Genomic DNA, 27,262 nt, shown 5'->3' with positions numbered 1-27,262 from the left:
ATGTGCATGTGTCTTCTACAAGCTTATTTGCAAATTTGGTATGTACATTGTGATTTTTGCACCTCCTCTATGGTATTATAAGAGGTTAGCTGCATTTCGTCTTGGTCACTATGCCTCGTGAGTTCCTTAAGTGTGTGTGTGTGTGTTCTACAAGCTTATTTGTATATTTGCTATGTACAGTGTGGTTTCTGCACCACTATTCTATTGGTAAATAGTTGATTGGAACCGGAAAAAACCGTAACCATTATATTTTTTCAGTTCTGCTTTCAAAATAAGTGGAACCGGAAAAAACGCAGTTGAACACCTGTTCTGGTTCGCAAGAATCAAATGAGAAAAGAAGTATTTCAAATCATTGGAAATTTGCCAAAAAAAATGGCTCTCAATAGTGGCTCAAGGTTTGTTTTTGTAATTTTGAAAAAATCCTATCTTTTCTTAAAAATAATATTTAATTTAGGTTATTTTTTAATTTTCCCTAATAGAATAACTAATAATATGCAGGGTTTTAAATTTAATCATAAGAATATTTATTAGCATGGAGTATTTGTAATTAAGGTTATCTCAATGTTTTAATATAGGACCTAAGGTCATTTAATAACTACTAAAAGAAAATTTTAGAAGGTGGGAGAAGATTATAGATGGAAAGAAATTAAAGTCACTTCTCTTTCCTTTTATGATTATTCTTTAAAATTCAAATTTGTCTAGTTGCTTTAATCTTTTTAGGTAAGTTTTGATATCTTTTTAAAAAGTCTTTATTTATTTTAAATAGTTTCCCTCTTCTAGGAGCAAGAGTGGTGGAATCTTAAAAAATTTAAATTAAAAATTAAGTGGGAGAAGCTTAGAGAAGGACACATGGTAATCTTAATTTGTTTTTTTTTTTTTTTTCCTTTTGTTCTGATTAAAAGCAGCTCATCTAAAGGAGAAACATACAATCCATCTATTCTCTTCACAATTTTCTCTCATTTCTCATCTCCCTCGCCATGATTTGTATCTCTCATTTCTCTATCTTTTTGTTCAACTTTTGATTCCTAGAGAAGATAATTAAGAATTGATATTGGTGGCATCAGGAGAAATAAGACCTAATTAATGGAACCAATGTAGAAATTACGGTAGGTTATAATTTTTGTCCCACATAATTTATTAATAATAGGAGAAAAATGAATAGCACTAATGTAAATGAATTAATGTAATAAAAGTAAGAGAGTTGGTGATGTGATTGAGTAGATTATGACACTTTTTATTATGATTATTTAAGACAAAAATAAATTAATAATGCGCAAATTGATAGGAAATATAAAAATGGATACGATTATTGTTTCAAAGTGATAATAGTGATATCTGATATAATTATTATCTTCTTAAACGTCAAATGATGGACAATTGATGCCATGATAAGGGATTGACTATTGCATGAGTCTGAGATGAATGTGTGGCGTTACTACATGTGATTATGAGAAACTAGTGTCCTGGAGCAAGGTGGGAGTAGGTCCTTGGGTCTAAAACCTAGAGCACTCTTGGAAAACCATGGAAAAGGGTGGTTGACGTCTAGCCAGATCAAGGATACATATAATGGTTGGATAAGGTGATTGAAAATTGTTGTAAACTTTTATTGCATATCGAAATAAGATAGATTTTTTTCACTAAATGAGCAGACACTCACAACATGAAAAAAGTTCAAATACGATGATAAGTTTTATGTTTTCAAAGCCGTCAAATTTTTTGTAGTTGAATTTGTGGGCTTTAAGCCAAGGAATTGGGCTGCTTTTTTGTTTTTTTTAAATAGAAAATAAAAAATAAATAAAATCAAACTTGTTATTGTGAAAGAGCTGAGAAGAGGGGAAGGTTCTCTTTCTCTTTATCTTTCTTGACCGATTTGAGATATAACAAAAAAAGAAAAGAAAACCCTAACCTACTAAACAAAGGTTTCTCTCTCGATCTCACATCTCTTTCGATTTTGCTTGATCTCTTATTTTCTCTAGTAATTCCTCTCCATCACTCTAGTATTTTCCTTCTCTCTCACTCACATCACTTTGAATCCTTCAATCAATACCTGATTCGAGTTTGAACAACTGGATTAAAGTTACAAGGCCAATGAAGGACACGAAGACCACGTTCAGGTATGAATCTAGGTATTCTTAATCTCCCAAATTTTTTCTGCAGATGTTCTATTTTTAACCCTGAAATTAAATCAATCCTTCATCATGCATGCTGATTTGATTGAGAAACGAATGGATTCTTACCACACAAAACCTAAATCTAAATTAAGAGAAACCATTCCAATTTTAAATCTCTATCTCTTTTCTTATCTTTTTGTGTGAATTATAAATCGAATCACGAGCCACCTTTTGTTTAGTGTTTAACTTGAATTTTAGGATTTTATCCCAAAAAATTGTGGATTTCACATTGTATCCAAAAGCCTACTTATTTTGACACTAAAATATGTGTTAGTTCAGATATTTATGTTGTGATTTTGAATCCCACATATTTCATGAGTGCAGGATCTAGAGCTTTATTTTCAATCAAAAATACTAAAATGGATTATTGGTATGTCAAAATAAATATTTTATAGCTCTTGATATAGTGTAGTTTAGGGTGTATGAGGTGTATTGAATCAAGTCCTTGTAGGGGAAGAATAATTAGAATAGGTGGAGTGCATAGGATCATAATCCTGTTGCAAGAGAAGTTGAGTTACGTGTAGTTCCTTGAATGCGTAAGATAGTAGGTAGTTTAGAATAATGTTATAGGGTATAATTTACGTCTTGTATTTAAAATTTATATTGCTTTTGAGCTTAAATAAATGAAATTATGCGGATAAAATACTTATTGAATCTTTTGTTAGATTTTGGAGATTGACTATCTCTAATTGGTCTATATTCTTCGTCTTTCATTATATTCTATGATCTAATCGAATTATGTATATAACACTTCTCAATTGTATTGAGAGAGAGAACTTGAGTTTAGGTAGGAACCACTCAAATATACCACATTGGTTCTAGGCAATTCTTTAACCCAAATTAGAAGACTATACATGTAAAGGAAAACACTACACAAACTATACAAGTAGGCTTGTAGTTAGAAATTCACTTGTTGGAAAAATTCTAACCATTTTGTGATGACATTCATTCCTTAATCAGGAGCATACAGGAAAAAAGTGATTCTAGATGGGTCAAAATTAACGTGGATAGTTCATCAAAGCATTGTTAGGGTCTTAATTTTGTACACTCTAAATAGTGCAATATTTTACACCATAAGGAATTCACTTTCCTTTTAAGAATGCAACACTTTTGCTTTGTTACATTAGCCCATCGATCCTTAGTTACATTGGTCCATGAATTTTGAAATTTCAAAATTGCCGAAAAATGGTGTTTCTTGTAGTCAATTTCTTATTCTAATTATGGGGAAATTGCCTTTATAACCCTAAGAAAATATATACATTTCTCAGTGTTTTGGGAAAGGGTCCTTTGCAATAACTTGCTATTGGGGTCTCTAAGCATGACTACAATAGCAGTAAGGAACTTATTGCTCAATTCTATATAAGTCTAAATAAATCCCACATGATCTAAAAGAGGAATGACACTAAATAATTTTATTTGGGTGAGATCCAATAGATTTCTATTCATGCCTTTAAGTTTAAAACTAGATAATTTAATTCCACACCATCTAAAAGAGGAAAATCATTTGCATTTAAAGGCCCTAGTCCCAAACTTATTTCTAAAGCTAACACAATGCTCCCGCTGATGAGATTCTTGCTTTCTAATTATAAAATAAGTTATGGTTTAATAAAGCTAGAATTCATAAAGATCTATATGGTTCTTGAATGTGTATTGGTGGATTTATTTGACAGAATTGTGTCAAAGATTTATATAATCATGTCGATGAAAAGGTATATTCATGTTATTTCATTTATTTTTTTATTTGCATATATGATCTTATTCTAATAAAGTTAATATTTGTTGTATAGGTCTGTGGGAAAGATGGAAAAGTAATATTTATTTTTTGGTAGTTTCTTCGTTGGGGCTACCCCTCAGCTCACCTACTGTTTGTTTCTTGAATGTCTTTTAGAAAAGTAAGTAGCTATGAACTTATTTAAAAACATACATGCCATGGTTTTGTATGATCAAGAATTTTGTTTTATATATGATTCATTTGTTCCATATGTCATCCAGATAGTGCCATTTTATTTAAATTTATAGATCACGTGATGCATGATTTTTTTTCAGATTTGTTGGTGTTTTTTGTTGCACATATAAGTGAATTTCATGGGTATCTAGATTTTCACTTTAGAAATAGAAAGCCTAAAGTTTTTAAGGGTTTTTTTTCTCTATTTGAAGAAAGAGTTGCAAAGAACAAATCTTGAGTTAGAATCATCAGTTCTAAGATGGGATTAGCTTTGTTTTCACATATTATATTCGATTTGATTACAGAATAATTGATTTTCAGTAAGTTTTAGAGGAATTATTAGTTTCGAATTGATTTTCCATAAATATTTCAATTTTTTTATTAGTTTCGGAATGGTACGAATTTTGGATTTAATATGGCATTCAGGTTGAGAGCATTGTTCCTGGATCTTCCCCATCATCTATTATAGGACCTGTTATTCTTTTGGTCAATAAGGGTGAAGGGGATGAGGAGGTTGTAATTGTTATTGATTTTGTTATTTTTCCTTATTTTCTAACTTTTAAAAGGCCTGTATGTTTATTATATAGAACTCTCAAGAGTGTAATTACAACATTTTGTAGGTAACAACTGCTAGGATTAACATTGTGAGGGTGGTGCTTCTACAAGAACTGCCTCACTTATCACATCTTGGTGTTAGGGCCCGGCTGGTAAATCTTATGCTAAAAACCAAATAATTAAAAGAATAAATAAAAACATGCATTGCAAGTGTGGATTCTTGAGGGAACAAGGAAAGATTAAGCAACCATGACCTAGTAAAACTATTGAGTGACCTTAATAGTTGTCTTAATTCATATTTATATAAGTTTCCATTCAAGCTTCACTTCAATCTTGTTGCTTTCATAATAAACATGTTTGTTCATGTGCATTGCATGTATGGATTCTTTGGCTTATTTGTAGTAAGTCATGATCTTCAAGTGTCAGATGATTAGCATCTTGACAAACACATTACAAAATACTACCAACTTGAGATTTCTATGACACATAAAGTCCTATGTCACATAAGTAGTGTTATGGTCTGCTTTGGATTTTGCCAACTTCAAAATTTCCCACTAAAAAAAGTTCTTCAAAATTTAGAGAATAAGAACATGCTACATTCATTGAAGTCATTTTATCTATCTAGTTGTAAACAAAGCCCTTAATTGGTCCTCATTGTTTCTCTAATGTGCTTAACTATCTGCATGCTTTCTACATTTTATGTACTAGTTCTATTATAGGTTGTACTTCAATCATTTTCTCTTAAGAAGATAGAGTTTCGGTGTGGAGTTTCTAACTATAAATGGTTAATGTCGATGGAGGTTTTGACTCAATTTCTCATTGTTTTAGTAGGGAGTATTGCCCCCATATTTAGAGGGTTGTTGATATTAAAAGAAATTGACCATGGAATGGAGAATGAAACGAATGTTTTCAGAGTTTTATCAGCTTTGTCAAAGTTCCACATGTTTTCTACTTGGGTTGTATCAATTTTGTTAAAGTTCCGCATTATTTCATTGTTCAAAATCACTATAATGGGTTTCACGATCCTCTTTCAAACCATTGAGAGGAATGTTCTTATGGTATTGTATATATGGCACATGATTCTGTCCATACTGACTTATCTCTTAAATTATAAGTTCTAATGCTTCTCTTACTCTATTGTCTTTGAAAACATTAGTAACATGAAACTACTTTCTGTTTGTAACAACTACCCTCACTTTGGCTCAACTTATGGCTAACATCAATAGGAATGTCTGCTAGTCGATATCCTAACAATTATATATGGAGCTTGTAGATGGCTTATGAGGAAGTAATATTTGCATTGGTTTAAGTTCTCAAGTATTTTTGGCTCCTCTTTGATAACCTTTTTTTTTAACTTTAATTAGGTCCATCTTAATTCTTGTTAATTGATGCATCTTCTATGACATAAATCTATACAAAGTCTATCACATTACAAACTTCTATCAAATAACTTGCAAAAAATGCATCTAAGTGTCTTGGCTTCCTCCTCTGACATAGTGATTGTCCCCTTTAGGCATTTAAGTTTGCTTCGATTATTTTACTTTAACTTCTAAAAGTAACACTATTCACAGGCCACAATTTATTTACAAAAGGCTTTGGATATCAATGAGAGAGGACTAGGACTCAATCATCCAAATACAATGAAGAGTTATGAGGATCTTGCAGTGTTCTATTATAGGCTTCAACACACAGAGTTGGCTCTGAAGTAAGTTCTAGTCCCTATACATATACTAATTCCTCAGTTTGCAATCGATCTTTATATCTTTTGAACTAGGCACTTGAGAAAAATTAATTATATACATATCAATATATGCCATTGTGTTACTTCTTTTCTCTAAATATTTTTCCATATTTACTATTCTTAAATTTAGTATTTTATAAAGAGGAAATTTTCCACATACCATCAATAATGTGTCTAGATGGGTGGGTCCTGGTGCTATGTTGCTTGGTTTGAGTTTGACACTTCATATTCCCATTATTACCATAAGTCTCATAATTCTGGTTTTTCATAGATTTTGATTTTATGTTTTCTAGTTTTGGTTTAGGTCTGTTTAGATGATAGAGACTAAAGAGTATATTTTTGTTTTTCTATGTTTTGTTAAGGTGGTTCAAGAGGTGGTACAAATAGGAATTCTAAAGATTGGCATTGGCACCGGATTCAAGGTTTTCATTTTCTATTGTTTATATGTTTTCTTCATCCATGTGTTAGTTTTAGTGTTTGATGGTGCTAGTTTAATTAGAGATGGAGACAGAAAGTATTGGTCTCTTCTTTACTTACCTGTTTCTCAAGGTTTAGCTTGGTTGGTATTGAGCTTTTCTGCTTTAGATTGTAAAGAAGTTAGTTTTCACTTTTCAAAATCTTCCAAGTATTCAGAATTTCATTTCTGTAGGTTATGGGGCTTATGCAACATTTGAAATTATGTTATTCTGATTACGTGTTAGAATGTTAGATGAGGAATCAAGGTCTTATGCCTCACCATCTTCAGGTCTACCATCCCTCCTTTCTACAATTTCAAAAACCATCTAATTTATGTCGTGTACTTATTCCTTGTATAAGAAAGTTACAACAAAAATTATGTAGGTTATATTCCTGATATTTGACTAAATTCATTACTGATGGCAGGAGATTGAGAGATAGTTAGTTGCAAAAGAAGCTCGTCTTCCTCAAGAACTCGTTTTAGATAACGAAAAATGTTGTAACTCTTCTTGTTCGAATGCCAGATGGCAGTCGTTGCTTTCTGAAGTCTAACAAACTCCAGGTTTATCTTATGAACAATGCATCCTTCTTTCTTTCTATATATATTTTGATCGATAAGCTGAGGCTATAAAGGGCCCCACCCTAATATATTAAAAAAACAAGCTAATGCCGGAAAAAGCAAACATTCAAATCCTCCAAGAGGATATTATACAACTCCACAGGAGCGTTCGAAGAATCAAAGAAATTTAAAATATCATGAGACACACCCCTCCTAGCTAACCAATCGGTTGCTTTGTTTGATTCTCTCCATGAAAACTCCAACTCAACGGAATTGAAGGCACGCATAGCAGCTTTGATCTCTCTGACTATATTTACAACTCTCCACGTCGTATTCCATTCTTCCGTAATCCCTTGGATTGCAATTAGCAAATCTGAATTTACAATTACATCCAAGTAACCTCTCATCCTCAAGTGATTCAATCAATGAAGAATTGCCTCCAGCACTATAGATACAATATTTGTATGCATTGAAGGCTGCTTTCTATATATATATATTTAGAAATTACTATTTACATATTTTATCGACTTAATCTCATTGTGTAGACACCTTATTTTGCATCTGCCTAATTCGATAATTCGTCACCCGGTTACCGTGAATTCCTAATGATGATCGCAAAGAACTCGAAGGCTTGTGAGTACTATCCCTGATTCCTTTCGTTTTCACTCTTTTTATCTCTCCTACTCGTTACGACTTGACATAGAAATTTACGCTCGCTTAGGATCGCTACACGTTACACCTAATTTAGCAAGCACGTACGCTTAGGTTCGCTACACAATTTGATAACCTAGAGACCTCTCTATGCTAGGAAAATACGAATTTTAAAACATAGAAATAATCACGTTGAAACTGAAAGAAACTTCACGTTAAAATTCGTAAAAATCGATAAAATGACGAAAATACCCTTCATGAATTTCGGACCTCCGAAAGATCTCGAAACTACCTCCATTTTACTCAGACTATGATTTCGAGTCTAACGGGACTCAAACCGACGAAAACAGAAAAATTTAGGAAAAATCATAAAAATGACCGAAACGCCTCTCAACCTTCAAATTCAACTTAGAGATCCCGATCCTTAGGAAAATGTAATAAAAATTAAAATTCAGTTAAAAATCCAATCTAATTAAAAATAGAATTCAAATTAAAAATTAAACAATTAAAACAATTAAAACTAAAAATTAAACAATTCAAACAATTAAAACTAAAAATTAAACAATTCAAACAATTAAAATCAAAAATAAAACTCAAATTAAAAAATTCAAACAACTAAAACTAAAAATAAAACTCAAATTAAAAGTTAAACAATAAAAAAAAATTAAAATTAAAATCAAGTAACAATTAAAATTAAAAAATTAAACATTTAAAATTAAAATCAAACAACCGATCAAACTAAAATCAAAACACAATCAAAGCAAGAATTAAACATTTAAAATTAAAATCAAACAACCGATAAAATCAAAATGCAATCAAGAAATTAAATCCAATCAAAAAATTTTAAATTAAATAAAAAATTTTAAAATCGATCAACCAAAATTCCAATTAACCAACCATTACAATTAAACTCAAAATCTAATCAACAAATTCAAAAATCAAATTCAATCGATCAACCAAATAAAATATAAATCAAATGACCGACTAAAGTTCAAAATTAAAATTAAAATTAAATTTAAACTAATAAAATTCAAAACAAAATTAATCAATCCATAAAAATCCAAAACGAAAATAATTAATCAAAACTTATAATCAACCAATCACAACTTGCTAATGAGAGATTACCAACAAAGTGAGGAGCATGGGATCGCTACTCTCATATTCTCAAAACAAGGAAAGAGAAACGTGTGCAAGGAAAATAGAAATAAGCATTTTAAAAAATAGAAACATAGTTTCTATTTAAAAGAAAAAACGTTAGAAAGAGAAGATCGGCTGCTCTCCTTCGTCTCTCCTCTTTGGGCTGACTCACAGAGCCCTCTCCACTCTTCCTTCTCCTCTCCATTCTCTCCATGTTTCTTCTCAACACAGCCCTTTCTCCTCTCATCTTCAACAACGTCTTTACAGCCCTTCTTTACTATTAACAGTCCCAAACAGCACCCCCTTGCTGTCCCATTCACGTCCTCCCTATCCTACAGCCATTACATCACCTAACAACCTCTCCTTCACCTCCCTCTTATCTCGCTGACGTCCTCTTGGACAGAAACAAAGAAAGGAAGAAGAAAGGAACAGTGAGGAAGAAGCAAAAAAAGAGGGGCTGAAAAACGTCTTCCTTTGGTCTTCTTCTCCAACGTCAAAGGGGCTGAATCATCTTCCTCTTTTTCGTTTTGAACAGACTCTCCCGGACGCGCAGCACTCTCTTCGCCCTCTTCTAGTTTTTTTCTTCTCTTCTTCTTCTTCTTTGTGGGAGAACCATCTGTTTCCCATCCATTGCAGCACCTTCAGCTGCAACACACCCATTGCCATAATCCCATTGATGTCTTCTCACCCCTTACAGTCCATTGCAACAGCCCCCATTCCCCTCATCTCTTTCACGTCCCTCTCACCTCTCTCCCATCCCTGCAACATAGACCATTGCAGCCATTGCTGCAGCTACTTTCCTTGCTGCCCAGCCCCCTCTTCGACTCATGGCCGAAATATCCAACATCTAGCAGCCTCTCTTTCTCTCTGTAGGAAAAAGGGGACGTCACTCTCTCTCTGTCCGCAACACCTCTTTGTATCTGCTTATATCTCTACAGTTACAACGCGCACAAGCCATCGAGTTATATCTGAAGGAGCCGACTCTAATGTGTTCATCCTACAGGTAATTTTTTGTTTTTTTTATTCTCTATTCTCCTCCTTTCCTCTCTCTGTTTTGCACACTAAAATTTACCTTCCTGTTGAAATTATGCCGACTTGTGCGTCATGATCATCGTGAAGTTGGTATGAGATGGATTTCTTAGGGATGCTATGTGATGAATTTTGTCACTCTTTTGATATTTTTTGTATTTTTATTTTTTGTATTTTTATTGCATATTGATAAAAAAATATGTTCTAAGGCTAGGAGAATGTTTTTGTTATGATACTTTTTTTTACTTTTGCATCGGAGTAGGATTAGAGATTTCTCTCATTTGTTTTCATATTTTTATAAATAGGATTGGGAGAATGTTTGATGTTTTATTTATATATATATATATATATTTTTTTTTTTTTTTTATGCATAATTTTTGTGTTTTATTTGTTCTTTTACGTATTGATAGGTTTTTTGCATGTCAATAGGTTAGGAAAATCTTTTATTCTTTAGTTTTTTTTATGTAGGTTTCTAGGTGTTTTATTTTATTTTTATTTTATTTTACTTTTTTATTTTATTTTCGCATATTGGTAGGATTATAGGATTTTTTTTTTATCGTGGTTAGTATGATCGAGTTGGATTTGCATGATCTATGATGATGTTCGAGTTATTTGTATTATTTTAAGATTTTTCCATGTGATCGATGTATTCCTTGACTTGACAACTATGCATGTTATTGAATTATAGCTATTTTGGCAAAAATCGAAAATCATGTATGCATGCTCGTTTGGTTATTCTAGGGATTCATGAATATGAGAATTTTCTTGTGGATTGTTCTTTCTAACTTTGAATTTTTTCGCGATAATATTTGTCAATTTCCAATTTGGTGATTTTTGGCAAATTCATAATCTTCTAATTTGGGACTTCATTGTTTATATAATTTTCCTTTTTGGAGATTATTTGTGGATCATTAGAAAACTCTATTTGAAAACTTTCTAATATAGGATTGCATAGTTTCCTATTTTGGGAGAGTATATTTATAGATTTCTGATTCAGAAATTTCATATTTTAGCAATTTTTCAATTTAGAAAATTCTGCATATTTTTATATTTAGGAGGTTCATGTTCATGGAAATTTGGGAGTTTCAAATTTAGAAACTTACATTTTTGGAATGTTCTATTTTAGAAAATGTATTTTTTTTAATTTTTAATTTGGGAATTCAGAATATATCTCATGAATTCTAATTTAGGAAATTTTACGTTCTTAATTTGAAAATATTAAGTCCCAATTTGACAGGTTTCTATTTGTAATCTTCCTATTTAGGATATTCCGATGATTTTCTATTTTGGGCAGTTTGAGGAATACTTGCAGGTGGAATTTCTTAATTGATTTCAGCTCATGGAGTTAATTAGGGCTTTTTCAAACCTTTCCATATTTTGTGGAATTCAAAGGAAGGTCATGTGATAATTGAGATGATTTTTAACCATAGGATTTGGTTGGAAAACCCAACATGAGTTGATAATGATGACTGGACTGTGACCTTGACTGTAATCTTTATATGTTGACCATAGGATAATTTTGGATCGTAGTAGAGACCGATCATATTGATTGGGCGGGTTCGGTGCCTAACACCTTCCGAAACCCGTAATCTGACCCCTTACCCATATCTTTGATCCGTGGACTGATCCATATCCATTTGGAGTTATTTATGGTTCCTAAACCTAAACTAGGTGGCGACTCCCATTTTTCAAAAGTTCTCCATTTACAAATCGGACCCCTATCCACTATTTAGTGAAAAATGGGTCGAGGCGATTTCACATTGTGCCTTGGATTACAGTCTCTTTTTGACTTCATAGATGTCGGTAGAGGAGTTAAGCCTGACACCTATAAATTGATAATTTTTCTTTTACCTACCTTGATTTGCATTTTATTTGTACCATCTTATAGAATTATACTTCTAATTTGATTGATAGTGTTTCTGTTTTTATTTTTTTGTTTCACTGACAAATGATTTTGGGCAATTTAGCTTTCTATTTCCTATTTATGGGTCCACTAAAAAATCCCATGAATTCTTTTTTCTATATATATATTGTTTCCATTCCTCTACATGTTTATCTTGTTCTACAGTAAAGCGTGTCTTGTCGATGATCTTGTGGATCCAATATTTCTGATATGACATGATGATATGATGAAACGTGAAATTTAAAACCCAGTAAAAGCAGGTCCGAGGTTGACGATATGACGAATAGACTTGGTAGGGTGCATCAACAATCGATGACTTTGCATCTTGAGTGAGAAGTGGTTTTGAATTTGGAACCTACGTTTTTGTTTTCCATTCTTAATTTTATTTGAACAATTTATTTTACTAAGTTGTTTGTGAATTAGTCGATATTGCAATGATACGTTTTGTTTTTTTTTTCTAATTAGATTTGATGTGAATTGAGTATTTTGGGTGGTCAAGATTTGATATCTATGGGTGATCTTTGTTTTATGAATTATTTTTTTTCTGATTTTTTTCCAATTACTGTTTCGTTTGTTATGATTGGTGAATTAAAAGACCATCCTATTGCTTGTTAAACCTCCATATTCAACGGCCAAGACTATGGATTTTTTTATATTATTATTTGAAGTAAATCCTCCAATAATTTGATAGTTCAGGACTATCAAAAAAAAAATTCTACAAGAAAATATTTGACAAGCTAAGACCATCAAATATGAGCCTTTTTCACATAGTGACTATGTGAAAATCCCGAATTTTAATTGGGCCTAGCCCGACGAATTTTAATGTTTTTTTTCTTTGGTTGTTTGGTTGTTTTCTCCGGATTTGTAGTTTCTGCTTTGCTTTTGTTTGGGGGCTATCTCAGTCTCCTTTTGTTTTTTTTTCCTTCTTTTTCTTTTGCAGTGAAATTTTATACTTATAAAAAAAAAAGGGTGTGACAACTTTGAATGCAAATAGTGTGACTCCAATCAATTGGATGTCCAGACCAAAGTGATACTCCATTGATTTGATTTCCATGAGATATGCAACTCAGTCCAACATTTCCTCATTTTTGTTCAGTGTCCTATAGTTCAGACTCTTAATAGCCTACTTAGCCCAATTAGCAACTAACCCTATATTTCAGGTCTTTAAAAATTATTCATCCTAGTTCCACAACTTCCAATTATATTGTGCATACTGCATACCACCTAAAACATTAAAAAATAAACAAACACAGAAAACTCAAACCATATCTTGGAAATGAAGCCTTGAAGTTCATCTAACTAGATATTGTACAACATTTGGGGCTTACTAGTAGTTGTCAATCATCTACATTATAATATCCATAGCATCAACTAACCTAAAATAAAGAAAAATATGAGAATCAACAAATTCTTTTCAATGAGAATTTGTATGTTGCCTTCCTCTCATTCAAACTCCCTAATGCTGAAATCCAACACAACTCCAAACTTTCTGACCTTTTCCATTTAACTTACCTAATCCTACAACATTGTTTGTGGTACATTGGTTGCAACTTTATTACCCCCCTAACACCATTAGACCATATTCAAGTTGGATTGAAGGGAGTCTCGGCCTACAAATGCACCCAACTAGAATTTTCAATCACAATTCTTGTCATTAAAAGTACGATCCTAAGAGCAAACTAATAAATACAATGGATTCTATCAAACAATTAGTCCCATAGAACAAAAATTGTGGTCACACATTTTTATTTTTATTTTTTATAAATCAAAAATCTTTATTAATAGTATGGTTGAGGAGACCATGAAACAAAGAGAATAATATAAAGACAAGCAAAGAACAAATAAGGAGAACAAGAAAATGCAAGAAAAGACAAACCCAACTAAAAAACAATGCTACAAATCCAATCCCACTTGGCTTTTAAGTCTTCGAAGTAGACCCCCTTTGACTCATCAAAATGCTTGTTCCACAAAAAGATAGTGATGCAGAATGATAAGGTGAGATAAGAAAATATGGGGCTTAAGGATGAAATCGCCTCGACCCTTCTTCAATAAATAGTGGATAGGGGTCCGATTTATTAAACAGGAGATTTTGAAATATGGGAGTCGCCACCTAGTTTAGGTCTAGGAACCAAAATTAACTCTAAATGGATATGGGTCAATCCATGGATCAGAGAGATGGGTAAGGGGTCAGATTACGAGTTTCGGAAGGTGTTAGGCACCAAACCCGCTCGATCAACATGATCGGTCTCTATTACGATCCAAAACCATCCAATGGTCAACACACAAAAACTACAGTCCAATCATCATCATCAATTTATGTTTGGTTTGTCAAACAAATCGCATAGCTAAAATTGTCCCAATTATTACATGATCATTCTTTGAATTCCATAACATATAGAAGGGTTTGAAAAAAGCCCTAATTAGCTCAACGATCTGAAATCAATTACGGAATTCTACATGCAAGTATTTTCCAAACCGTTTAAGTAGAAACTTCCAAATTGGGAATCTGAAGTTTCCCAAATTAGAATTCAAAAAAATGTACTGAATTCCCAAATTAGAAATTTCAAAAGATACATTTTCCAAAATAGAAAATTCCAAAAATGTAAGTTTCTAAATTTGAGACTCCCAAATTTTCATGAACATGAACCTTTTAAATATGAAAGTGCAGGATCTTATAGATTGAGAAATTGCTAAAAATATGAAATTTCTAAAATAGAAATCTATGAACATATATTCTTCCAAAATAGAAACTACGCAATCCTATATTAAAAAGTTTCCAAGTATGAATTTTCCAATAATCCACAAATAATTTCCAAATTGAAGAATTATATGAATAATGAAGTCCCAAATTAGAAGCTTATGGATTTGCCAAGAATCACCAAATTGGAAATGTACCAAATAGCAAAGAATCTAGGATATCATGCTTACCAAATTGGAGATTGACAAATATCATTATATAAAATTTTTAAATTTGAAAGGAAAATCTACAAGAAAAATTCCATGTTCATCGAATCCTTAAACTAATCAAGACGAGCATGCATACATGATTTTTGATTTTATCGAAATAGTGATCATTCAACGACATGCATGTTTATCAAGTTAAGGGGTACATTAATTCATGGACTAATTCTAAACTCATCACCAACTTATCATAGAAATATATTTTCCATCCACATTGCAAGAAAATTGAATATCATCATGAGTCATACAAATCAAATTCGGGCACAATGATCATAGCATTTTAACAATAACAATCTCCTGATACTAACATGCAAAAATAAAATAGAAAAAGTAATAAAAAAAAATATAACAATATCCCCCTAATCCTATCAATATGCAAAAACAAATAAAACCTAGAAAAATGCCTTAAAAAATTATCCTATCCTATCAATATGCAAAAAGAATAAAATAGAAAATGACACCCACGTAAAACAAACATGTAAAACAAAAAAAAAAAAAAAACGTATAAAACAAAGGCATAAAAAAAATATTCTATCAACCTTATCAATATGCAAAAAACAAATAGAAACGTAAAAAGTAAAGAAATAAAAAATAAATAAATAAATAAAAACATTCTCCTAACGCTATTGAAATGCAAACAAATAAGAACATAAAAAAAAACCTAAAAATGCTTTTCTAATCCTATGAACATGCAATAAATTATGCCATAAAAAAAATGAACCAAAATAAACTTACCTAATAGAGAAAGATGACGAGTTGATTCCTTCAAGGAGGACCCAAAGGCTGTGAATACCCGGTACTAGGATATCAATTGAAGAAAAAAACTGAAAGTGGCAACTAGGCAGAGAGGTAGATTGATGATGAAGTGTTACATGGGCGCTAAAGATGGGTGTGAGGGTAAGGATGATAATCTGAATCCGTCCAAGAAGACCTTGCAGAAGATAACGTGGAGAGAAAAAAGGGGGCAGAGAGCTGTTGTTGTTGGGGTAAATTGGAGAAGAAGGCAAACGATGTGATGGAGAGGAGGACAGAGAAGCTGTATCAGACGTTAATGGCTGCTAGGATAGAATAGAAAATGGGAGACAAGAGGACTGTTACTAGAAGGTTTAAAGAGAGGAGAGGAGCAGCTGTGGGGACGTTAAAAGGAGACTGAAACCATTAGTTAAACATATTAATGGGAGGCTAAACCGTGAGTTTTTATACTGGTTTCAATGGTGGAGAAAAAATGGAGGTATGTGGGTGGTTTTAACGGCAAAAAAACGAAGAGGAGAGGAGGTATTTGGGGCTGTTGCTAGGGCAATAGGTATGCACAAGTAGGTCCTCTTCCTTCTATTCTTCTTCTTCTTCTCTTATTCTTCTGTTTGATCTCTTATCGTTCTTCACTTATTCTGCTGTGTGGGTCGTCCCAGAAATCAGGGAGGGAGATGAAGTGGATGTGTAGCACACAGAGAGGCTGTGAGAAGAAAACGTGGAGATGAGAATATCCAAAATGTCCTCCCTAAATGGAGAAGGCTTTCTCTCTTAAATAGACACTGAGTTCCTATTTCGTTTTTTCTCTTTCACAAATTTTGTTTCTTTTTTTTTTTTACACGTCTTTCTTTCTTGATTTTTTTTTATTCCCTTTCAAAGAATGATGGTGGGGTGATCCCCCGCTACTCGTAGCACGTTAGTGGTCTTTTGTTGTCAAGTTTTGGTTGGTCGATCGATTGGTTTTGTTTCGAATTTTTATTGGTTGATTTTTAATTTTGAGTTTTATTAATTCATTAACTTTGCTTTGGGTTTGGTTAAAAATTTTAATTTGTATTTTATTTCAGATTTTAATTTGATTTGGTTGATTGAGTTCAATTTTGAATTTTAATTAGATTTACATAGAATTTGAGTTCGATAGATTTTAGTTGATGGACAGATTTTTTATTTGATCGGTTGGTCAATGTCGGTCGATTTGATTTTGACTGGTTGAATGATTTTTTATTTTTTTTATTAAGTTTGATTGCTTGATTAAATTTTGATTTTTTTATTTTAATTTTAATTGTTTAGATTTCTTAATTTTAATTGTTTAATTTTAATTGTTTTGGATTTTTTTTATTTGAATTGTTTAATTTTTTAATTTAGATTGGCTTGTTTACTGGATTTGGATTTTTATTAAATTTTCCTAAGGATCGGGACCTCTAAATTGAATTTGAATGTTGAGGGGAATTTTGATCATTTTTATGATTTTTCCTAAATTTCTCTGTTTTCATCAGTTTAGGTCTCGTTAGACTCGAAATCATGTTCTGAGTGCAATGGAGGTACTTTTGTAGTCTTTCGGAGGTCTAAAATTTATGAGGGGTATTTTCGTCATTTTTTTTATTTTTACAAATTTTTACGAATTTTAGCGTGAGGTTTCTTTCAGTCCCAACGTGATTATTTCTAATTTTTAAAGTCATATTTTCCTAATGTAGCAAGGTCTCTGGGTTATCGAACTGTGTAGCGAACTTAAGCGTACGTGCTTGTTAAATCTGGTGTAAGGACTAGGCAGAGAGGTAGATTGATGATGAAGTGCTGCATGGGTACTAGAGATGGGTATGAGGGCAAGGATGATAATCTGAATCCGTCCAAGAAAACCTTGCAGAAGATAACGTGGAGAGAAAAAAGGGGGCAGAGCTGTTGCTGTTGGGGTAAATTAGATAAGAAGGCAAACGATGTGATGGAGAGGAGGATAGAGAGGCTGTATCAGACGTTAATGGCTGCTAGGATAGAATAGAAAATGGGAGACAAGAGGACTGCTACTAGAAGGTTTAAAGAGAGGAGAGCGGCAACTGTGGGGATGTTAAAAGGAGACTGAAACCATTAGTTAAACATATTAATGGGAGGCTAAACTGTGAGTTTTTATGCTGGTTTCAATGGTGGAGAAAAAATGGAGGTATGTGGGTGGTTTTAATGGCAGAAAAACAAAGAGGAGAGGAGGTATTTGGGGCAGTTGCTGGGGCAATAGGTATGCAAAGGTAGGTCCTCTTCCTTCTATTATTCTTCTTCTTCTCTTATTCTTCTGTTTGATCTCTTATCGTTTTTCACTTATTCTACTGTGTGGATCGTCCCAGAAATTAGGGAGGGAGATGAAATGGATGTGCAGCACACAGAGAGGCTGTGAGAAGAAAACATGGAGATGAGAATAGCCAAAACGTCCTCCCTAGATGGAGAGGGCGTTCTCTCTTAAATAGATACTAAGTTTCTATTTCGTTTTTTCTCTATCACAAATTTTGTTTCTTTTTTTTTTTTTTTTTTTTTTACACGTCTTTCTTTCTTGATTTTTTTTATATTCTCTTTTTGAGAATGATGGTGGGGCGTTCCCCCGCTACTCGTAGCACGTTAGTGGTCTTTTGTTGTCGAGTTTTGGTTGGTCGATCGATTGGTTTTGTTTCGAGTTTTTATTGGTTGATTTTTTAATTTTGAGTTTTATTAATTGATTAACTTTGTTTTGGGTTTGGTTAAAAATTTTAATTTGTATTTTATTTCGGATTTTAATTTGATTTGGTTGATTGAGTTCAATTTTGAATTTTAATTAGATTTGGATAGAATTTGAGTTCGATAGATTTTAGTTGATGGAGTGATTTTTTATTTAATCGGTTGGTCAATGTTGGTCAATTTGATTTTGATTGGTTGAATGATTTTTTATTTTTTTTATTAAGTTTGATTGCTTGATTAAATTTTGATTTTTTTATTTTAATTTTAATTGTTTAGATTTCTTAATTTGAATTGTTTAATTTTAATTGTTTTGGAATTTTTTATTTGAATTGTTTAATTTTTTAATTTGAATTTTATTTTTTAGTTTAGGATTTCGATTTTTATTAGATTTTCCTAAGGATCGGGATCTCTAAATTGAATTTGGATGTTGAGAGGCATTTTGATCATTTTTATGATTTTTTATAAATTTCTCTATTTTCGTCAGTTTAGATCCACTTAGACTCGAAATCATGTTCTGAGTGCAATGGAGGTACTTTCGTAGTCTTTCGAAGATTTAAAATTTATGAGGGGTATTTTCGTCATTTTGTCGATTTTTGCAATTTTTTACGAATTTTAACGTGAAGCTTCTTTCAGTCCCAACGTGATTATTTTTAAGTTTTAAAGTCATGTTTTCCTAGCATAGCAAGGTCTATGGGTTATCGAACTGTGTAACGAACTTAAGCGTACGTGCTTGTTAAATCGGGTGTAAGATGTAGCGATCCTAAGTGTGTGTAAATTTCTATATCGAGTCGTAACGAGTAAGGGAGATAAAAAGAGTGGAAATGGAATGAATCAGGGACAGTACTCACAAGCCTTCGAGTTCTTTGCGATCATCATTAGGAATTCACGATAACTGGGTGACGAATTGTCGAATGAAGCAGATGCAAAAATGGGGTGTCTACAGAGGAATTTAGTTTAGGATTGGTTAATCCCAAAAGGTAAAATGAAAACAATGATTGTTGGTATGACCACAATCCCAATAAAAATGATTAAAGATTTGTAGGATAAGAAAATGATTAAAGGTTAAAGATTTGGAAAAGAATTAAAGGTGATGTTTGTAGGTTTTAATAATCAAAAATCAAAAATTCTAAAAAATCAAGAACAAGAAACTAAAAGAAAATCAAGAATTCTAAAAAATCAAGAACAAGAAACTAAAAGAAAATCAAGAAATACAAAAGTATAGAAAAAAAAAATTAAAGATTAGAAGAAAATAATGTTATATTGGACTTACTCCAAAATGGCCTCACACCACACCATTAATAGGAATATCAAAGCTCCAATCTCAATTTTTATCTATCATATTCCATTATTCATTAATAAATAAATAAAAACTAATACAATCTATATAAAGAAAATAAATCAAGAATCCTAGTCACACTATAATACCAACTAAATTAACCTAATTTTTGTAACTTTTTCTCTCCTAATTTTTCAGCCCTAATAAATGTAAATAAAAGATAAACTAAAGTTAATAAACTGCCTCTAAATATTATAGTAAAACCAACTAATAAAACATGAAAATAAGTCTCCAAAACATAAAATTAAAGTCCTAAAATAAAAAATTAAATAATTAATTAATCTAAAATAATTTCAAATGATAAATCTAGATCCAAATAAGTGAAAACCTAAATAATTACAAATTTTTCATTGGAACCCTTAATCGTTGACTTGATTTGTGTTCTGTATTAGATAGACCCCAATATAGAACAAATACTGCCTTCAACCGAGGATTCTTTCCCCTGAAAATTCCTAAGTTTTTTTTCCTTCCAAATTTTCCAGCAAATTGCAAAAGAAGTAATGTTCCAAAGCTTTCTCTTTAAACGCCGAGAAACCCCACCTTATGGCTAGCCATCTTTCCATTAAATTCTGAAATGACCTAGGAACCACATTACTCTAAAAAGCCTTAGAAAATATGACCAAATCTCTAAGGCCACTTGCAATAAATGAGTAGGTGATCTACGGACTCGCCATTCTCCTTGCATAGCCCACAAAAGTTAACCGAAATAACCCTTCTTTTGATAACGTTATCCACAGTCAAGATTTTGCCCAAGGATGCTACCCAAACAAAGCAAGCAATTTTAGAAGAGCAAGCATCCCATGGAAATAATGTTCTTTTCATTGAAACATCTTATCTATTTACGTATTTCCAAAAAAGTTGCTTGCATTCACACGATTGTGGTGTACTTGTAGTAATAACGAAATAGCTGAAAATTTTCTAAGACTTAATTTGCCAAAAGATTTTAATAAAAATGCCATCTTTTTTTGTAGTTGTGTGTGTGTGTGTGTTTTGCATATATATGTAGTGAAATCTACTATTGATGTCTAGCAATCAGTACTCGAGTATTTTTAACCAATTCAAAACACTAGTAAATTATGGAGGCTTCCTCATATCATGAAACAATTGAATGAGGTGGCTTAAACAGGAAACAACTTATTCTTCTAAGCCCAACCCACAGATACTCTGTAGAATAGAGAATGCTTCCCGATTTTAATTCCCCTTACTCCAAAATCGAAGGAGTCCAACAGATTTGTGGAATAGGTGATCCATGACAAGAGATTCACAACATGGCTAACGAGTTCTTTATTTTTAATCTGAATTTCACCTCATTGACTTGTACCAAACAAGTGGCATTGACGAGAAATATGTTCATGTAAGATAACACCATGCACGACCAAATAAATTTTCAAGAAAATGAAATTGAAAAGCTATGCATGTCATGTACTCTCCGATTAGAGGATTACATATAAATATACTTCGATATCTATAACATTGATCTGCTAAGCAGATAAATCCATTACAAGAACCAACTAAGTTGAATCTAGGAAGCCATGATTTAAATGGTAAATTACAGAGTTGAATTGCAACATCACGAGTCTCGCAACCTGTTGAATGGATTTAGAGGTGATCCAGTGTCACCTTCTATTCTTATACACAGTGAGAGTGAGAGTGAGAGTAAAAGCGATAGAGAGAGAGAGAGAGGTGTTGTGTAGCCGAGGGATTCATTCAACTTGTGCTAGTCAACTGATTCAGCAAAAAATAATCGAATTTAATTGACTGCCAACTTTCAACTTGGTAAGCCAAACACGTTTGCTACGTAGAACCAACCTATTTGGCACGTTCAGCGACTTCCCACAGCAAAAAACACAGTACAAAACCAGGTTCATTAGCTAAATTACGCCAGGTTGAGCATACACACCTACTTTCAAGTACAAATTTGAAGTGTAGTCTTGAGAAGATTTCTTGGATCAAACCTGGTGGTAGATCTTCTATCGTCTTCACTGGTTCGAAAATTAAGGTTAGGGTTAGGTTTTTTTCTATCTTTGCGTTGTGTTGGAAGTGTGGCAAGTGACTCTGGCCGTTTAGGAAAGTGGAAATTAATAATAAAGTTTTCATAAGGGTAATTATAAAAGTATCCCATGAATTAATAACAGCAACCCACACTATAAGGGAATTGTTTTGTCTTATATGAGTTAAAAGTTATTGAGCTGATTTTTTTTTTTTTTTTTTTTTTGTGAGGAAGATCTCGTCATCAAAATCTTCATCGCCAAATATCAGCCCATTCCAAAACTTTTAACTCCATCAAAACAAGTTCAAGAATCGTAAATCATCCATTTTTTTTTTTATAAATCAGTTTTGGTGGGGTTAGAAATTTCAAAATGAGATGATTTTTTGTGAAGATAATCTTCAGACCATAAACATCATTCTCGTCAAAAATCAGCTTAATTATTTCGAAACTTTTAACCCATATAAGACAAAATAAAAATAAAAAATTGGCTATGGTGAGGGTTGCCTTTATTAATTTTGCGGGGTGTTTTTATAATTACTCTTTTCACTAGCATATCTGTTTTCGGGTTAGCTACTATTGGCCCAATTAAAATATATATATATAAATGGTTGAGATTAAGTAAAAGTTGGGGTGCTAATAAAAGCAGGATTATATATAAGTCTAATCATAATTGTAAATAACAACTTAAATTGTTTGAATAGTGTTATAATGTTGAGACTATAATTTGAGCCAAAGGATTGTAATGTTGGAAGAGTTTATTTTAATTTATAATTATTTTTCAAAAAAAAATTATTTTAATTTACAATTAGGGTGTGATAAATAGTTGGAATTTTTCCCAAAAATGTGTGCAATTTTTTTTCAAATTCTAGTTTCAATACATTGTTCAGATTAATTCTGAAAACATGCATGAATCATTTTTCAATGAGTTTGCTGGCAGGTATTTTTAATTTAAAGTGACAAATATGAATTCGTTGGTAAAGTTAAAGTCAAAACATCCTTGATTTTAAAGTGATGAATTCGTTGGTATTAAAGAGACGAATTCATTTATAAATTTTAAGACAAAATATCCTTATTTTTTAATGGCAAATTCATTAACAATTTATCAGCGAGTTCTTCACTTTAAATTAAAAATACCTACCAACGAATTTTCTAAAAAATGATTCATGCATGTTTTCAAAATTAATATGAATAATGTATTGACTCGGAATTTTTTGCATATATCGACACACGAAATGATAATTTATCCTAAATAATTCAATAATTGAGGTGAAATAAGTGCCAATGGCAATTCTCATAAATCAAGGATAATTTTTTTTTTTTTTACTATCAAATCCTTGTTAGCAATCTCTTGTTTAATTCTTGAAAAATTCACAAATTTTTCATTTTTTTCAATGAAAGTATTATTCTCCAGATTATTGAATTGTTCTGAATAACTCACAGTGTAGACATGAGATGTTCATCTTTGAACCTTAATGCTACGTTGTTTGGAATCGCCACTATTCTTTTTTAAAAATGGATGTGAATAGGCACTCGAATCAATTTTTCAGAAAATTCATTTTTCATGGCATTTTAGTAACTCTCATTAATGAAAAAGGTATGGTCTACATAAGATCTAGGTAAGGGGATTCGGTTAGAGAATGGGGAAGGTGTTAGGTACTCTATTCTCTCCACCTAAGGTGGTTATCTTTTTAAATTTATTTATTCTTGAATAATTAGCATAACATCAAAAATGCATGAGATGCATGAAGTGGGTGTGTGCACATAATGAGTATGTTCCTCTTTGAAAGGGTTTAATATTAGTATTAACATGGGAATATACTATGGAAGAGGATATCTCATGGCATCATCACATTTTACATGAGTTGAAATGTTGGTTTAGGATTTTAAAAAAATTCATGGATGAAGTTTCCTTAGAGACATGACTTTGATGCATGCATGCTTTGCTAGAAACTTAGTGCTTTAACCTCATTAAGAGAGTTACACATTTCTTCATTATGGCCAAACATGTGTAATATGTGTGCATAGTGTACATTATAATGCATGAAAGGAAAATGTGTTAAAAAATGCTTCAACTTCCATGCTTTCAATTAAACCGCCTCAAGCCTTCCATGCTTTCAATTAAACCGCCTCAAGTATTCCATACTCATGGTTGAGCTTCAATCTACTCAAGATGAAGGAGGATTCTCCATTACATCATAAAGATTTTTAAAAAGAAAAAAAAAAAGGGGGTAAAAGAAGAATATGCAAACTTAAAAATAATTAGATCCTAACCCACCTTGTCCCTTGATGGTCTTAAATGACCTTGAGCATTGAGAGATGAAATTGAGGGTTGAGTAATGAAGTTGAGGGTAAATGGTTAAAGAAAATGAAAGTTGTTGAGTTAAAGGTTAGGATATGAAAGATGGAGTAGAGTTTTAGGTTGAGAGATGGGGGCTTAATAGCATAAATTGCTCATAGAAAGTGAGGGTATTTGTAGAGTTTTTGGAGAATTTTTGGGGATAAAGTGGTCAAACCTTAAAACTAAAAAGAATGGACATGAGATTTAGGTTATTTATTTTTAAAATTTTCATTTGTATGAAGGTAAAAGTGGAATTTATGAAGAAATCTTAAAGCATTTTTTTATTTTTGATTTTTTTTTTTTTGTAAATAGAGATAAGAAAATAAAAAGTACTTTTGAGAGAGTGAGTAGAAGAATGACATGTGTAAAGGTAAAGTAGACCTTGGTTTATTTGTAAATAACTAGTAAAGCAATAGTAGATGTATATTTTTTAAATAGACTAACGGAAATACTCTATATATGTACTTATAGATTCCCATATTTTGAATGTAAGATTGGAAGTTCTCCCAACTTTAGAAATTTTTACCAAAGACTAAAGTACATTTTTTTATCACACTTTTTAAAATGGTATTCTTAGATTTTCACAAAAGGGTGTTAACCCTCCAATTAGATTAGAGCATTGGGTATTGGGGGCTTATGAGAAATCAACATGTATCATCTTTTGAGGAGGTGTAATGGAATAGACTTGGTACTAGACTTGGGTTTGGATTTTGATTATGAACTTTGGGTATTAAGACTAGGTTTGAGAGTGGGTTTAATACGGAGTGGTTAGGAAATTGGGTTGGTCTATGATTAGGAAGGTGGGTGTGAAATTAGGGATAAGGTATGGGCATGCAAAACAATCAAGCTCAAACCCAGCCTTAAACTTGAATTAGATCCTGGTTTGATCTATAGCTTAACAGACCTAACAACACTACCCATACATGGTCCAAACAGGAGCCAATGGATGGGACGTTTTCCCTAATTTTTCCAAAAAACCACTTTCTTTTATCGACCACACATTTTCATTCAGGCCTAAAAGTGTCTTCCGAAGTACCTCATGTTGAAGAAACGCAGGCTACACAAGAAAAAAAAGATCTGGGATGGGATTGGTGCCAGTCTGGTCCAAAACCCAGCCCATTGACAATATACTTGTCAAATTTGAGTTAAGGATCCGACTCAATCAATTGATAATCCCCCATAACATCGTCATGTCCGCATAAAAAAAAATAGTCATGATTATATGACTCACCAGGTAGTATACTCAAATGACTCCATGACGGTGACAAGTTCGAGTATAGTAGATTTGTACGCTGCAGGATATATGATTGCATTTTCCCATAAAAAAGTATATCCCGAGGCATACAAATCAACGATTCCCAAACTTGTCCACTTCATGGAGTCATTTGAGTATGTCACCTAGCGAGTTATATTATTAGGACTCAAAACAATACTATGTGATCTAGATAAAACATGTAGAGGGACATACGATGGTAGATGGTGCAATCAACATAATATATCAAGTCACTCTCTCTTTCTCTCTCTCAAGTCGTAACAGTTAAAAAAGAGTGGGAGGCAACACGCAATGTGGACCTCCTGATCAACAAAAGGTCATGTTAGATGATATATGTATGCATGTATGCGCAAGGAAATGTGCCAAGTAATAATTTTTATGCAATGTGGGCCCATTGAAGGGTTTTAGACTTTTAATTGAAATCCTCTTGAAATTTTCGAAAATTTCTAATAGGTTCATACAAATTGGGGTGTCTACACACGGATTTTAAATTTGAAAAAAATAAAGTATGCTTTTTACAAATTTAGTAGAAAAAAAATACTACTATAACTTATTGTATGTTATAAAGTGTAAACTTGTAAGTTGTGACGTGTATAACACAAATCAACTTTAAAACGGCCATTCTTCAAATTTTTGGAAGAATCCACCTTTTTACATGACAAATGTCTCTTTTATCATTAAAAAAATAATGACATGACCCTCTACATGTATTTGATATTATCGTTTAATTTTTCAAATTGATGATTTGTCCCTTGACTTTGATCTTCTTTTAAAAATCAAGGGAATAATAATCTTAATATTCTCATTATCACCACCATCATTATTACCATCACTATCACATGGTTGAATATTTTGAATGAAATGGATGACACACGTAAGAAGCATATGCTGCTTATTTCCAGTTATCGAATTTTTAACTGAATTTTTGCAATTCAAAATCAAATAGAACTCAAATTTTCAACAATCAAAATTTTGCTCAAATTTTCAACAATCAAAATTTTGCCATATTCCAAACCCCCCCCCCCCCCCCCCCCCCCCCCACACACACACAATAATTAACAATGAAATTTTTTTTTTTTTTTTTTTCAAAACAACATTTTACACTGAAATTGTTAAATCAAAATTTTAGACCGAATTGCGCCAATTTTGTAGGGAGGCTTTACTAAATTACCCCATTAATTGATTCTTAGAATCATGTTAGGATTTTTTTATAATACTGGTTATAAAATACAACATATTAGATTTGCCTCCACATCAAATGACAATTTAGGTTTTTCCAGACTCCAAACTTTAAAAAATATGAAAATTTTAGCAATATCTTGTGCAAAATGGATGATATTAGGACTACTCCCATGCGAAATGCAAGATTAGGTATCTTTTGTTGATGAATTAACGTTGAAATTTTGATTTTATTCAAAATAACCCCCCAAAACTGAAATTTTAAATTTTAATTAAAAAAAAGGAAGTCCATGCCAAATAGTTCGAGGGCCTTTTGAAGAAAGAGGTGGCTCCAATTTGAAAATCGATCCATAATTTCTCATTGAAGCTTGATTGATCAAAATTCGAAGGTGAAAATCCTGAAAGATGGGTCCTTAATGCATAAAAATTTGAAGACTTTCAACACATTCTTGGTGATAAAGTGGTAGGCATAGCAACTAAGCCTTTGATTCTGTAATGTCAAACCTTAGTATAAATGAGTGAAGAAAAGAAAACCATCGGACACATGACTTGGCCTCAATTTAGGAGTAAACTATTCAAATAAACTGAGATGGA

General features: G+C 32.1%; 1 protein-coding gene across 25 annotated transcripts; it reads left to right on the top strand.

Annotated features, from left to right (window-relative positions):
* The first annotated feature begins 1,277 nt into the window (after nt 1-1,277).
* Nucleotides 1,278-14,227, top strand: LOC147383112 (phosphoglucan, water dikinase, chloroplastic-like). Of its 25 annotated transcripts, XR_015173722.1 has the most exons (8): nt 1,288-2,114; nt 3,959-4,063; nt 4,543-4,629; nt 4,737-4,823; nt 6,243-6,376; nt 6,775-6,834; nt 7,114-7,157; nt 7,295-7,467. XR_015173722.1 is itself a non-coding variant. In XM_086428710.1 (7 exons), exons 2-6 carry the CDS (start codon nt 4,049-4,051, stop codon nt 7,123-7,125), a joined length of 261 nt encoding a protein of 86 aa, XP_086284836.1. In that variant the 5' UTR covers nt 1,283-2,114; nt 3,959-4,048; the 3' UTR covers nt 7,126-7,157; nt 7,295-7,467. The 25 variants fall into 25 exon arrangements, 13 of the variants coding, with proteins under 13 accessions (XP_086284832.1, XP_086284836.1, XP_086284833.1 ...); XR_015173723.1 differs by lacking the exons at nt 6,243-6,376; nt 7,114-7,157 and adding an exon at nt 12,313-14,227 and having other exon boundaries at nt 1,283-2,114; nt 7,295-7,430; XM_086428710.1 differs by lacking the exon at nt 6,243-6,376 and having other exon boundaries at nt 1,283-2,114.
* The last annotated feature ends 13,035 nt before the right edge of the window (nt 14,228-27,262 follow it).

Source organism: Akebia trifoliata, chromosome 16, assembly GCF_017979445.1.
Source record: "Akebia trifoliata isolate Shusen 1 chromosome 16, ASM1797944v1, whole genome shotgun sequence".
NCBI classification, from domain to species: domain Eukaryota; kingdom Viridiplantae; phylum Streptophyta; class Magnoliopsida; order Ranunculales; family Lardizabalaceae; genus Akebia; species Akebia trifoliata.
Note: the sequence above shows the minus strand (reverse complement) of the source record. Positions and strands in the feature narration are given on the sequence as shown.

Coding starts and splice junctions, on each gene's coding strand:
- LOC147383112 (XM_086428698.1), top strand. Junction 4,630..4,736: donor AGGGTGAAGGGGATGAGGAG/GTTGTAATTGTT, acceptor AACATTTTGTAG/GTAACAACTGCTAGGATTAA. Junction 4,824..6,774: donor TTGGTGTTAGGGCCCGGCTG/GTAAATCTTATG, acceptor TGTTTTGTTAAG/GTGGTTCAAGAGGTGGTACA.